Here is a 14478-nt window from a genome sequence, read left to right on the forward strand (position 1 = left end):
GAAAATTCTGAAAAATTTATGTACTAACCCCCGTGTTATGGGCTTCGTGTACGTAACCTCGATTCACGGAAATTCGACAGTTGACTGGGTCTGCGAAATTCCGGCCAGACAGACCCGTTACCGAAAAAGTCTCCGAATTGGACCGAGGTTTTGGCTAGCCCCCCCATTGTCAGACGTCCCGAGCGATTTCCCGAAGTCGGAATCGGCAAAGGTAAACCCGAACCTTGTTTTTACGTAATTTTCTAGTGCTTAAATAGGATTAAAAATCCGTAAAATATTCGTGATAGCTTAGAAAATTATGATTCTTTTTGCAATAGCTTAGTAATATTGCTAAGAACCGCGGGACAAAGTTTTAGAATTTTTAGAGCTGATTTGGGCAGTTTTTGCAAAAATGGTCAATTACAGGGACTAAATTGAAATTTTACATATTGTGATGGATGATTGATTTGATAGGCCCAGGAGGGGCTGTGTGATGTGATTGAGTTATGGATATATGGATTGTGAGTATAGAAGTGTATTTTGAGCCCTTTTGCAGGTTGGGTAGGTCCTAGGTATAGGGGAGACTCTGCCGGATTTTCGGCACGACTTAGGACGTATTGGTCTTTTTCTTTGTTTGTATTGAGTCAAATTTATTAAATGATTGTAATAAAAATTGTCAGGTGAGCGGAATGACCTTCTTCCTCTCCGCCGCCTCAGTGACCATCGTCAAGTCTGTGAGTAAAATATTAATTTTAATTGTAATTTCGATATTATTATATGTTCAGCATGCCCATGCATCACTTATATGCATATGATTATGTAGTTAAACTCTAGGCACAATTTATGTTGCATTGATAACTGTTAAAGTGCCATGAATGTTGTTGCGGTAATTTGGAGCAGTGTGCGTGCGTTGGCGTGCGTGTGATGTGGTGTGGACTATGGATAGGACGGGGTAGTCACGGCTTGAGTAATTCGCTGGGACTCGATCCTTCGAGGGGTAGTCACGGCTTGAGTAATTCGCTGGGACCCTCGATTTGGTTATTAAGTGGAAGTCCGAGCTGAGTAATTCGCTGGCACCAGGTTGGATTTAAGAGAGCTGTATAGGGGATCAGCTCCCATATGTTATGATTGATACTACAGGGTGTGTAAGTGCTCCAAATTACCTTTTTGATGTTATGATGTGAAAATGTTGTTGATGTTGCATTTCACTCTATAGGGTGCATTAGTTTTAGATAGTTATAGGGATTATGGTTAAAATTGATATTTTACTCTCTGAGTCGAACGCTCACTCCTGTTCAAAAATTTTTACAGGCCACAGGAGGATATTTTTTGAGGTTAATCTGCTTTCTCCCTTGCAGGTCAATTATTATTGTTTGTATAAACTTGTTAAATCTTAGAATTTCCACATGTGTTAGAAATGTTTATTTGATTTGGGTCTGTAAACTAAATTATTATTTTGGGACCTGTAAACTTAATATGCTATGCATGTTTGATGGATTGGATGAGGGAGCTAAGCTCCCATTTATTTTTATGTTGATGAGTATGTGGAGGGTGAGCTGAGCTCCCCAAATGACTATATATTGTGTTTACAGGTCGAGTGAGTCAAAAACTCCCCATTGGAAAGTCCATTTTATGGCCGGACTCTGTCCGTTTGTTTTCTTGAAATTGGGCCCAAATGGGCCTTAGAATTTGGTAAATGAACAGCTAGGCTTACTACGGGCCTCGGGGGCTTTAGGCTGGCCCAGATCCTAGTGTCGGTCCGGCCCATAGGTTAGGTCGTGACATGTGTAATGCAATTGGCTATCAAATAAATTATCAAGAGTGTTAATGCCCATCAACCTGAAGTAAGGGTCAAAAGTATCTTCACTGGATGAATCTTGGAATTTCCCCTTGCCCTCATCTGTCCTAGACCTCCTTGAAAATTTTCCAGAGCTCGATATTTTTATAGCAAAAGATGGAAATAGTTGAAATAAGAATTATAGAGGACTGAATGTTAGAAAAAAAAAATTGAGAAAATTCTATATTACCAAATTGAAAAAAAAAATATTATTGTACTATAATAAATAAAATTATGGTGTTGGAGAACTAAAGAATTGAGATTTTGAGAATTGAGAGAACTGTGTAAATGTGAATTTATATTAAGGATATTTATAAGAAAAAAAAATATTATTTTCCTTGCCCAAAAACGTAGCTGTTATTTTTTTGTTGTTAGGGCATTTTTATCATTTAAAAAAACTAAATAAGAATAAAAAAAAAAGTAAATGGTCAAGGCAATAAGGAAGCCAACAGACGCCACATGGCACCTTCTGCGCATACCATGTGGCAGGAACATATTGGGCTACGTAACACCTATTTGGCCATTGTGGATGGATCATCAGGAAGTGCCATGTGGACCACTCTACGCTTGTAAAAGGCACCACACGACACTCTCTAATTGGATAATTTTTAAATAAAAATATCAAATCGAATTGAAACCTACTCGGAATTGATATTTCGAATTAGCCAATTTCAATCTTGGTTCAAGGGGCTCGTAATTGGTCCCAACCCTAGTTTAGGGCTGCTTTAAGGCTTGGAGCCATTGACCCAGGTTGGTTTCAGGTTTTACCTAGTCTGATCTCAATTTGGTTCACAAGCCGAATCAACCCTTGACTGTGTCTACAATGAGACTTAAAAGGTACTTACATAAATTGGCGTAATTATTGAACTGAATAAATCACACCAAGATGAGTTAAAGCAAGATATGAAGGCCTCTCAACAACTCTTTTGTATCTCTTATAATAAAAAAAAGTAAATCACTAGTATCAACATGTGACTCTAAACCTCGGCCGTAGGAAAAGTAGTTAGCAGAGGCCAATCAACAGCCCCCCTCCCACCCCATTTTTTTAAATAGATATATAAATGGGGCCTTGATAATAAGGCCCTTGATCCCAATTTTATTTTAATTTTTTTAAGAATTAGATATATTGTAACTGTACTCTATAATAATAATAATAATAATAATAATAATAATAACTTTATAGAGTTAATATATTATTATGCTAAAAAAATTTCAGAAGTGAATAAAATAATAATAATAATAATAATTAAATATTATAAATTCTAATTATCAATTTTAAATACTCTAAAAATTAAAAAATAAAGATATAAAAAGGAAAAATTGGACAATGAAAATGACAAAGGGAAAAGAAATGAAGCTAAAATGACACAAGTTTTAAAATCTGTGTAAATGTCTGTACTTTTTTATTCTCACTTTGAATTTAATCAAATTAGTTGTTGTTTAAGACATATACTCTTTGATCTCTTTTTACTTAATTTATTTATTTACCTAATTCTCAAATCTCAATTCTCATGATTTTCAACTTAAGTTGGGTTTATAATTAAACTTTGAATTAATTAAATATTTATTGAGGAGATTTAGATATTCATCATTTTTAATTTATATTCAGGAGAGTATTAATAGATTTAGTTTGAAATAATTTGAAAAAAATGAAAAATTAATAAATTATTAAGTCAAATCAAATTAAATAATAAAAAAATTAAATTAAATTAAATTGAATTAGTCTAATTTTAAATTTTTTTAAATTTATTTTAGGTTTACTTTAGGCCCAATCCCAATTATATTTTTTTCATTTTTAATTCTAGCTTAAGACCTATTTGTTGTTTTAAAAAAATAAACTATTCAATTCAATTTAATTTTATCAATTTTTTTTAAAAATAAACTAAATCAAATAAACTAAATTTTTTAAAATCAAAAAATAAATTAAATTATTAAAAAAATTAATTCTTAAATTAATTTAATTTAATTAATTTTTTCAATGGAAATCAAATCCCGATTCCTTATTATATTGTAAACAAAATAATATAATAAAGCATACAGGGGACCCAATCGTATGACCGACTGCCACTTTCCAGAGAAAAGAAAGTGTTATCTGCACTTTCAAATCTAGTACTTACAAGAAAAAATCCAAAATCCACCTCTTAATAATTTTCAAATATATAGAGCCCACAAAAAGCAAAAGAGAAAGAAACAGAAAAATAGTCAGCAAATAATCAAATGGGTGATGAAAAGAAGAAGAAGAAGATTGGAAGTAATCAAGAAGAGGCAGAAGCGTCCAAGAGTAATTTGTTCTCAGTTTTTCCCAATATTGAGCTCAAGAAGTTTCCTCCAGTTTTCAATATAGATCCACGAGCTGATGATGAGGTTGCTCCAGGAAAGAAAGAGAAGACAAGTGCTCAGAAACCTGAGGTGGTAAGGCTTGCAGATCTTAAAACAGTTATCCCTCCTCCTTTGAAGCTTCAATATGATGAGTCTGGGATGCTTTCCCAACCTCTAATCGTTTTCCCGGTATACATTCCTCTCTCTCTCCGGCTATATTTGGTCAATTTCCTTTTTAGTTTTTATTTTTTTCTTTACTTGAGAAAATTGAAAGGAATTATCAGGATTGATAGTAACTATTGTTTGCAAGATATAAATTATAAAATATACACATAATACGATTAATTATATTTAGTTGCTAAGAAAATATAGAGATAATTATTATGCTACTTGTTTTATGTCAAAATAATTTAGGCATTACTTTCATCAATTTAATATCTTACTATCTGGCAGGTCTGTTTTGTATAGTTTGGATTTTTGTATTTCTTCACCCTCCCAAAAGTAAAAGGAGGATTTTTGAAACTTGGGTTTTATTTTATATGAGTTGATTTAGATTTTTTTTTTCCTGGGAATTTATCTCTCGAGGTGAAATGGAAGGTCTTAGAAGTGGAATAATGTAATATTAAGCAAATATAGAGAATTTAGGATCAGTGAAGTTTGAGGCATATTTTCTGGTTGAAGAGGAGCTGAAAAGTTTAATCTTTATTCACAAGGAAACTTTCTGGAGAAAATTGAGAATAAATGTAGGAATATGTGAGAAATGGGAGTCAGCTTTTAGAATAGAAGATGATGAAATACTGGGTTCATTTCATTCTGTTATTGGCTTATAAGTTCTGCTTATTAGTTAAGCTATATGTCAATTTCATGTTTCCTTTTCAAATATATTGATGTTACAACATGGAATTTTTTGCTGGATGCTTCGAATTTAACATGTAGAAATCAAAACTGTTTGATAGTAACTTCTTGCTATTCTAATAGAAGGCGTTGATTTTAGGGAAGACATTTACTTCTGCAAAGGAAGACCAAGGTCTTTGATGGATTTGTTGTGATGTGTAGTGGATCCTTGGGTTTATATATCAAACTCTACATGTAACATGTTTTCTTCATTTCTTGCAGTTGTGATAATCTTGTGGCACCAGTCACAGTAAAACTGCAGTTATTGTTATGCCGTTTTCATAACAAAGGAACTAGAATGTGGCAGATGTTTATGACTCATATCTTTCAAACAAAGTGCTAAGCATAAAAGTAGATGCATGCACTGGAGGTTTTATATATTGCCTAGTTGATTGTGTAGTAAGAGTAGCTGCATCGCAAAATTTGTTGCCGTTGTTTTTAAGCTGATTATGTATTTCTATATGGAGGTTTGTAACACATATAGTTGGTGGAGCACTTAAATGGGGTTTACTGTGTTGTATTGCCTGTAATATTTGCCCCACAGAAGCTGTTCAGAGGGAACAAAAAATTTTGCAGGATTTTTCTTAGGAGGTCAATTGAAATGAAATGGACATGGTGGATGAATTCGAGAAGTTTTATCTAGTTAGGGCAGAAGTGGGGGAAGCAAATGATTGTAGCTTATTAATATGTATGAGGACATGCATATGAATTACGGCTAAATGTAAATATATGAAATATGCATAAGTTTACTATTTCCTTTTAGCTCATACTACTCTCTCGCTTCATCCTCCTAGTGGTAAGAAGCTAGACATTTGAATTATTCCTCTCTTTTATGTTTTATGAAATCCAGATTCTGACTATGTCATATTGATAGTTAGAAATGTTATAATTTGCCATTATGTTGTTGGTTCATTACAAAAATGAAAAGCCTTAAAATTCCACTAAATTTTGAACTTCTAAAATTTGAACTTTAGTCTTGAGCAAATTATAGAATTGCTGCCTGCTTGTTTTCTCTGAAGAAACATAATAATAAGTTTAGCTTTTATTTGTCTGAATCCATAATCAGTGGAAATCCTGTTTTTTGTTGAAGTGTTGACCTCTTTCACAGGTTTTCTTTTTAGACATTGTAACTAATCTGTTTTTTGTGGCTTCTCTGGGGATCTCTCTCTGTTGCCAATGCCAAATTGTTTTAAGTTTACTGTATTCACTTCTATTCGTCTGAGACGTCAGACGACAGACCACTGATACATTGACATGATCTTTTGTTTGGGGTTTTCTTATTAATTTTATATCGAGTTTCTTTCTTATTGAAATCACCTCATCTACTTTCAGATTTATGTCCTTGGTGGGTTCGTTATATTGAAGTGGGTATGGGCAAGATGGAAGGAAAGAACAGAAAGAGGTAAGAAAGCATCATCTGATGATGATCAATCTTCTGATGAGTATCAATCACCACCAGATGATCATGAATGATTCTGAAGTTGTGTCTTACTGAAAATGCAATTTTAGCTACTGAATGTAAAGCTGGTTAGGCTAGCCAACAGTGATTTTTGTAATTTCCTTTATTGCTTTCATGAACTTATATAACTTGTGCTTTTAACGTTCTCCTTTTGCACAGTTAAAACGTGGTTACAATATTGCATCTGAATACATGATAAGCAATGGCAAAGGTGAAATAAGCAATCACATACTGTTTCGATGTTAAATTTATTTGAGCATGTCAAAAACATGAATGACATTTTTCTCACGTGTAAGATTCCAGGCATGTCAAGAGTACTAATATTCCAATTGTGTAGTGTGAATACGCCGGTTAATTTGGGTTCAAAATATTAAAATTAAACTGTGATTTGAACACAAACAAATTGAGAATTGAGAGTAAAGTATAGGAATAATGCATTTGTAAAGATCAGTTTTATTTTTTTTTTACCTCTAATTTTATCTGGTGAAATTAACCTTTAGTTAAAAAAAAAAAAAAAAACTATTGCCTCTTTTGTAAAATTATCTTTTTGTAAAGAAAAAAAAAATCACTAAATAAGAGATTAGATCTAAATATATACATTTCAAAAATATTCTCATAATGCATATGATACGTACAAGAAGTTTCCTGATTTCTGCTAAAGCATCCTTTTCTATTCCATCTCCCAGAATTTTCACTACAAAGGTTCACATTTTAAGAAGTATGAAGGTAAATTTATTTTTGCGCAAATTAAAATTTAATTCTTGAGTTTTGGTAAAATTTATGGTCTCTATATTTTAAAAGTTCACCTATTCAGTTTTTGATATTTTAATAAATTTAATATTAGTCTTTATCGTTAAAATTACAACTACATCGCCTTTAATTTTAGCAAAAATATCAAAATAACTTTCACTATATTTTCTATATAAAACAATTTAGTTCATGTTATTTTGCACAACCTACATATTAAATTCTGAGAGTTAATAAAACTTATATTTTAATTATTGAGTTTTCCAAAAAACATCTATTTAATTTTTGACATTTTAATAAACATGCGTATTATTCCTTCATTTAATTTTTCATTCAAATTATCATTAATTTAAAATATAAATATATATATCATTTATGAATTTCAATATAAATCAAAATAGTTCCTAATGTTTTGATTTATTATAAAAATAGTTTATAATGCGATAAAATTAAAAATTTTAATTGTTTAAATTTTAATTTTAAAAATTAAAAATTTGTAAATTACACGTTAAAATTTTTAACATAACTAATAGTTAATTTTACAAAATAACTATTAATTAAAAAATTAATTATTAGGGTGAAATTTTACAAAATTAACTATTAGTGAATCCTAAATTTTAATTGTTTCTAAATTGTATCTAATTTTACAAAATAAGTATTAAATTGATTTGTGCTTTATATTATATTGTTAAAATGTAAGGATGAATTTGTAATTAACAAAAACATAAGGAACTTAAAGTGATTAATTCATACTTTAATAATTATAAATATACACACATTAATTCTCATATTGTTAATTAATTACAAAAATATAAGGATTTATTTATAAATAGTTATAATATTTAAGGATCATTTTGTAAAATATATAGATAATTTTGTAATCAACTAAAATCTTTAATGACTTAAAAATAATTAATCCATATTTTAAACAATTATAATTTACGGGAATTAATTTGTAGGTTTTGCTAAACCTCAAAAAATAAATTTTTTTCAAATAGAAAATACAATAAATGACATTTGGGTCATTTTTCTAAAATTAAAGATAACTTAATTGTGATTCTAACAGAATGAATTAATTTGTAGGTTTACTAAAATGTTAAAAATTAAATAAGTGAATTTTAAAAATATAAAATTAATCTATAGATTTTACTAAATTTTAGGAATTAAATTATAATTTACCCTTTATTTTTCTATTTACTTTAACAGCTAAATTAGCCCTAGAATGAAATTATAATGATTCAATAGCAAATGCCTCATAATAAAAATAATTCAAACTTTGTGTGTTTTGGACATTTAATTTAATTTTTTTTAAAAAAAAAATATGTTAGATTTTAAAATTTATGAAAAATTTATAAGAAATTCCAAAGAGATTATATCTCAATTAATGTGGTATGCCAATTGAATTATTTTATTATAAATTGATGTGTCACGACCCATTTTTTGGGCCGAATCAGCACTAGAAATTGGTCGGCATAAAGCCACCGAGACCCGTAATTGGCCTTATTGTTTTTAAATCTATAACCAGGGTTAAAATTAAGGTCCAACATGCAAATAAATAAAATAAAATATTATATTTTTATTAGGGCTAACCCAACCCGATAACCATCAGAAACTAAAACTAGGGGAGTCTAGCTCAACCCTAATGCAATCATGTACAAACTATTTAATATTATAAAAAAATTTCATTAATTAATACCATAAATACATAACCCAATGTCACAGTGGAATTCTAGTTATTAAACAGATAATTAAATAAATAAATAAGTAGACACAAGTGTAAGACCATTATACTAAGTAGTTCCATACATTTTACTGTTATGGTGTGATGTGAACCTTCAAGTAATTGGTAACTTGAAAACCCACATTCAAGAATTAAAGAACAATATGGAAAGCACCAAATCAAGATGTATGAATTTGATTCTTTGAACTAGCACAATCAGATTGCTGTGTAATTCAAATAAAATATCAGAAATGGGATTCTTGACCTAATTCATATGGAGAATGAATAAACCAAGAATATTATGCACATTAAACCTTGCAAGATAGAAGTCTCAGCAAGTTAATGAGCTTCACAAGAACAAAGGCAACAGCCAATTCACTCACTAATGGAGTAGAAACAATCATTCATTAATATTCAAAGTGTGTCTTTCTGTAACACCCCTCTCCCGACTACAGTGTAGTCGCAAGGCATGCTACAATCGGTGCCGGAGCACCCTATCTTATCTTACTTTATTCCTTTCATAATTTGATCTCGTTATATTTTAATATTAATTATTTTTTTTCGATGGAGAAACTAGCGGAGTTTCCCCTATTTTATTACCAGTTGACGTATTTTACTATTTACCTATTTGAAAATTTCAATAATGTTTTACAAATAGAATCTCATCAATTATTTTCATAACCATCTTATAATTCACATCTCATTCATATATCTCAATTTCATATTCATTTCCATGCATTATCTATATATTTCAAATCTGTCTTCGAATCCATACAATCTCATTCATACTCAAATAACATAAGTAAAATTTTCAAACTTCTTTAATTTACATATTAAAATACTTACTTTGAGTAGCTCCCATAATTCATAGGTTAATTACATGAGTTTATTTTGTACAAGATATACAAATAATTTACAATGTGCTAGGAATGAACAATATACATAACATGTATAAAATGAGCCCTATCTACATGCATTGCTGAGGAGGTGACAATCTTGAACTCTTCTAACACTTCTGCAGATCTGGACTCCAAAAATCTCAGTCGACAGTCTACTGGTTTTTACCTTCAGTACCTGCGCGAGGAAGCAATTCCATCGCGCTAAGCATTTCTGCTTAGTGGTGCAATAATATAACAAGAAATAATATATACAAATAAAGAAAGAACAGAGCATAATTTGAATGCTTAAGAATCAATTTAATTTAATACAATGTGTCTAATGTCAATTATCTTTTGTTCTCATTTGTTTCGCTTTGGAAGCGTTTAATTCCGAAATTCACAGTGATAATGTACGATATACAGAATTAATAAAAATACTCAATTTATATTCATATGGCAATAGAAGGTATATTTAAAATATTTAGTTAAGTTATACCTATTTTTGCAACTCTTTTATCATTTTACTTAACAATTTTTATGTGGTTTGGATCATTTCATAATTGTAACTAATTCTTTTGAAGTCTTATTAACTCATTTATTTGATCTCTAATGTTTTTAATTACTAATAGTCTTAATTTATTTCAATAAATTACACTGCCCAAGTGACCTCTGACAGTGACTAAATCGGATAACGGTCGTTGGCCTTTGGACACCGCGGTGCCTCGGGCCGTCATACCATGGGACGCAGAACGTCAACCATGTATGCAGTCAGTATGGCTAAAAAGCCATGATATCACATAATCGGGCATAAAAGCCATGAACACGGGCATAAAAGCCATGAATACGGGCATAAAGCCATGAATACAGGCATAAAGCCTTTCGCAGTAATGCTAAAACAATACCCTATTGGCATGCCAAACTATCCAATCTGACACACATGTCTAGGCAATACAAGGGCATATAATATCATCAAATATTAATATGTTGTGTTTTATGTCTTTATTATTTCACGATAAATTTCATAATTTGTATATTGATCATAATATTCATACATTCCTTACATCATTCCTATTGATCACAATTCACAATAATGGTATTCATATACCATTGTACTCAAAATATTTCTCCTCTCTACAATAATGAGAACTAATGTCTCATTCATACATTAATATGGTTCATTTATTCATTCATTATGTTATTCATATTGATCACAATTCTAAACAATGGTTCACATGTACCATTGTATTCAAAACATTTTTCTTTTCTCATTTATACATTCAAGAATCTATTTATGTAATTACAAATTTTATATTTCAAGTCTTGGTGTCACTATTCACTTCATTGGTCAACATTATTCATTTCATTGGTCAACAAAAAAGTTGACTGTTGCATAGAAAGTAGGTACATTGACTTTGGCACTTCAAACATACCACATTTTTCATTTAAAACTTGTTAGCATTGAGCACCCATACCATTTCTAAACTTAAAACCAAGAGAGCAGAATTTTCAGTTTTTGAAGCTTAATTTTACTGTTCCATTAAGCACTGTTGCAGTGGGAATTTGAGGAAATGGAAAACATGAAAGTTGTTCCTTATTTTGTCTAGTTGAATTTCCTTTTTTGAATCACTCCATTTGGAATTATGTAGCTCCAGATATGGTCCAAAAACCACAGCTGGCCGGATTTCATTTCTGCAGAATTTTACCAAATCTACAGTCACATGAACAATGACTGTGAGTGCCATTTGGGTTAGGTTCTGGTCATAATTTGGGGTAGGTTTCTTCATGAAAGTTGTTTGTCTATGTCTTAACTTGTTTCTGTAAAAATTTCAGGTCAATTGACCATTTCTACAGTGAGTTATGGTCAAATGAACAGTTACTGTTCATTTGGTCATTTCTGCAGGTGCTGGTTGCAGGGTATCCGGATTGGGGCCAAATTTTGGTCCACTTTCTTTGGTCTTTTGGGCATGGTTTCTTCAGCAAAAATGTGCCATTATAAGCCTAGTTTCATGTCCAATTGTCCAAACACCAATTGAACCAACACAGCCCAAGATATGGCAGTCCAAGTGGACTGAAATTTCAGTCACCCTGCTGCACTCATGGGGCAGCCTGCCCATTCCACTTTGCCATGCAATAATTCACTCCTAATTATGGTCAACTTACCTAAAATGGTCACTAATTGACCATTAAAATGTTCTCTAACAATTTCCCAAGCTAAATCCAAGTTTCACTCCCAAACCCTAGCTCATTTTCAAGGATTACACCAATTACCTTAGTTAGCACACCAATTCATTATACATATATATATATACCTTAAACATCATCTTTAGTCCACTCTAAGTCCATCAAAAACACTTAATCTTGTTCCTCCCTAGGGCTGCCAAAATTCATTGTATACATACACATAAATTCCATTCATTTAATTCACAAATTCTTGCTTATTTTAGGTCTCTAATCATGGAAAGAGAAAGATGTATGCATAATAGGCACTAACCTCTTTAATGGCAGAATTTTCCAAGATTAAACTTCACTTTCCTTCACTTTCTAGGCTGCAAAACACTTCCCCAAGAGGTATGGACAAGTTTTAATGAAAGGTGTCTAGGGTTTAGTAGTGAAAATTCATGGGAAATGGAGGAAATGAAAGAAAATTTTCATGGAGGGAGGAAGAAGAGAAACTCACGTTTTTGGCTGAAGAGAAGGCAGCTGGTATTTTAATTCCTTTGGCCATGTTTATCTCTTTTATTTGTTAATTAATAGGTTGTTTAAATATGATTGGTTAGAACTTTTAAATGACATCATAAAGATGTCATAATGGGCCTTTTTCCTCATTTTCTTTTCCTTTCTTCACTACTCATTTTCAATTTAATTTCTAGTAATGTTTATTCATATTTTAGATCATAATAATTATTTACTTAACTGGACAAGTCGGCCAAAAATCACCTCTGAAGGCGAAATGACCAAAATGCCCTCCGTTTGGCTTAACGGGTCAAAATTGTCTGTACCGATTGAAAAAATTTTCTAAATATTTTCTTGGCATTCTAATGCCATAGGAACATTAATGACCCTTCTCTGGAGTCCCAAAAATTATTTTATAATTTTTCCCCCTGGTCTAGGGCTCCTCGTTGCGAGAACCGCAACTTCCCTCTGATTACCCATCGGCAGGCATAGGCTCATTTAACTTGGTTGTATTTTATTTCTAAAATTTTTACTAAATTTTTCTTATTAATATTTGAGTTAATTATGGTTCTGACTTTAGTTTAAATATTTTTAGACGTTCTACATCGGTGACACAGATCAAGAGCGATAGAGAATGTCGGAGTTGCTATGATGAGGGTGTTACAATTCTTCCTCTAATTTAAATTTCGTCCTCGAAATTTACGACCTCTTGATCGACGAACTGCTACCTCCTTATTTCTCCACCTTTTCGTGTTATCATACTTCACTTTCTCCTTAGTCTCAATCCTATCTTCAAACAGTTCTGTACTCATCCTTTTCCATCTTAAATATAGTCTCCTTCTCATTTCCATTCGCTATCTCATTGTCTCTTCACTCTCTTATTCCATACCCTAACCTAAAATAAACGGGAAATACAGATCTGCAATAGTGTCACCTCGACTCTTATGAATGCAATGCATGATGTGCAGTCTATCTAGGTCCAGAAACGCCTAAACCGCGCTCTGATACCAATAAATGTAACACCCCTCACCCGACTACAGTGTAGCCGAGCAAGGCATGCTACAATCGGTGCCGGAGCACCCTATCTTATCTTACTTTATTCCTTTCATAATTTGATCTCGTTATATTTTAATATTAATTATTTTTTTTCGACGGAGAAACCAGCGGAGTTTCCCCTATTTTATTACTAGTTGACATATTTTACTATTTACCTGTTTGAAAATTTCAATAATGTTTTACAAATAGAATCTCATCAATTATTTTCATAACCATCTTATAATTCACATCTCATTCATATATCTCAATTTCATATTCATTTTCATGCATTATCTATATATTTCAAATCTGTCTTCGAATCCATACAATCTCATTCATACTCAAATCACATAAGTAAAATTTTCAAACTTCTTTAATTTACATATTAAAATACTTACTTTGAGTAGCTCCCATAATTCATAGGTTAATTACATGAGTTTATTTTGTACAAGATATACAAATAATTTACAATGTGCTAGGAATGAACAATATACATAACATGTATAAAATGAGCCCTATCTACATGCATTGCTGAGGAGGTGACAATCTTGAACTCTTCTAACACTTCTGCAGATCTGGACTCCAAAAATCTCAGTCGACAGTCTACTGGTTTTTACCTTCAGTACCTGCGCGAGGAAGCAATTCCATCGCGCTAAGCATTTCTACTTAGTGGTGCAATAATATAACAAGAAATAATATATACAAATAAAGAAAGAACATAGCATAATTTGAATGCTTAAGAATCAATTTAATTTAATACAATGTGTCTAATGTGAATTATCTTTTGTTCTCATTTGTTTCGCTTTGGAAGCGTTTAATTCCGAAATTCACAGTGGTAATGTACGATATACAGAATTAATAAAAATACTCAATTTATATTCATATGGCAATAGAAGGTACATTTAAAATATTTAGTTAAGTTATACCTATTTTTGCA

The 14478-nt window shown here is 31.3% G+C and overlaps 1 protein-coding gene across 2 annotated transcripts; it reads left to right on the plus strand.

Annotated features, from left to right (window-relative positions):
- The first annotated feature begins 3873 nt into the window (after positions 1–3873).
- LOC110658356 (uncharacterized) lies at positions 3874–6677 on the plus strand. Of its 2 annotated transcripts, none has more exons than XM_021815930.2 (2): positions 3874–4324; positions 5252–5791. In XM_021815930.2, the coding sequence occupies exons 1-2, from the start codon at positions 4034–4036 to the stop codon at positions 5255–5257; spliced, it is 297 nt and encodes a 98-aa protein (XP_021671622.1). In that variant the 5' UTR covers positions 3874–4033; the 3' UTR covers positions 5258–5791. The 2 variants fall into 2 exon arrangements, with proteins under 2 accessions (XP_021671622.1, XP_021671621.1); XM_021815929.2 differs by lacking the exon at positions 5252–5791 and adding an exon at positions 6362–6677 and having other exon boundaries at positions 3879–4324.
- Positions 6678–14478: the final 7801 nt, after the last annotated feature.

Source organism: Hevea brasiliensis, chromosome 8, assembly GCF_030052815.1.
Source record: "Hevea brasiliensis isolate MT/VB/25A 57/8 chromosome 8, ASM3005281v1, whole genome shotgun sequence".
NCBI classification, from domain to species: domain Eukaryota; kingdom Viridiplantae; phylum Streptophyta; class Magnoliopsida; order Malpighiales; family Euphorbiaceae; genus Hevea; species Hevea brasiliensis.

Bases quoted from the DNA above. Each gene is read 5' to 3' on its own strand.
- LOC110658356 (XM_021815929.2), top strand. From the start codon at position 4,034: ATGGGTGATGAAAAGAAGAAGAAGAAGATTGGAAGTAATCAAGAAGAG. The intron at 4,325-6,361 runs GTATACATTCCT...ATCTACTTTCAG, and splicing joins AACCTCTAATCGTTTTCCCG to ATTTATGTCCTTGGTGGGTT.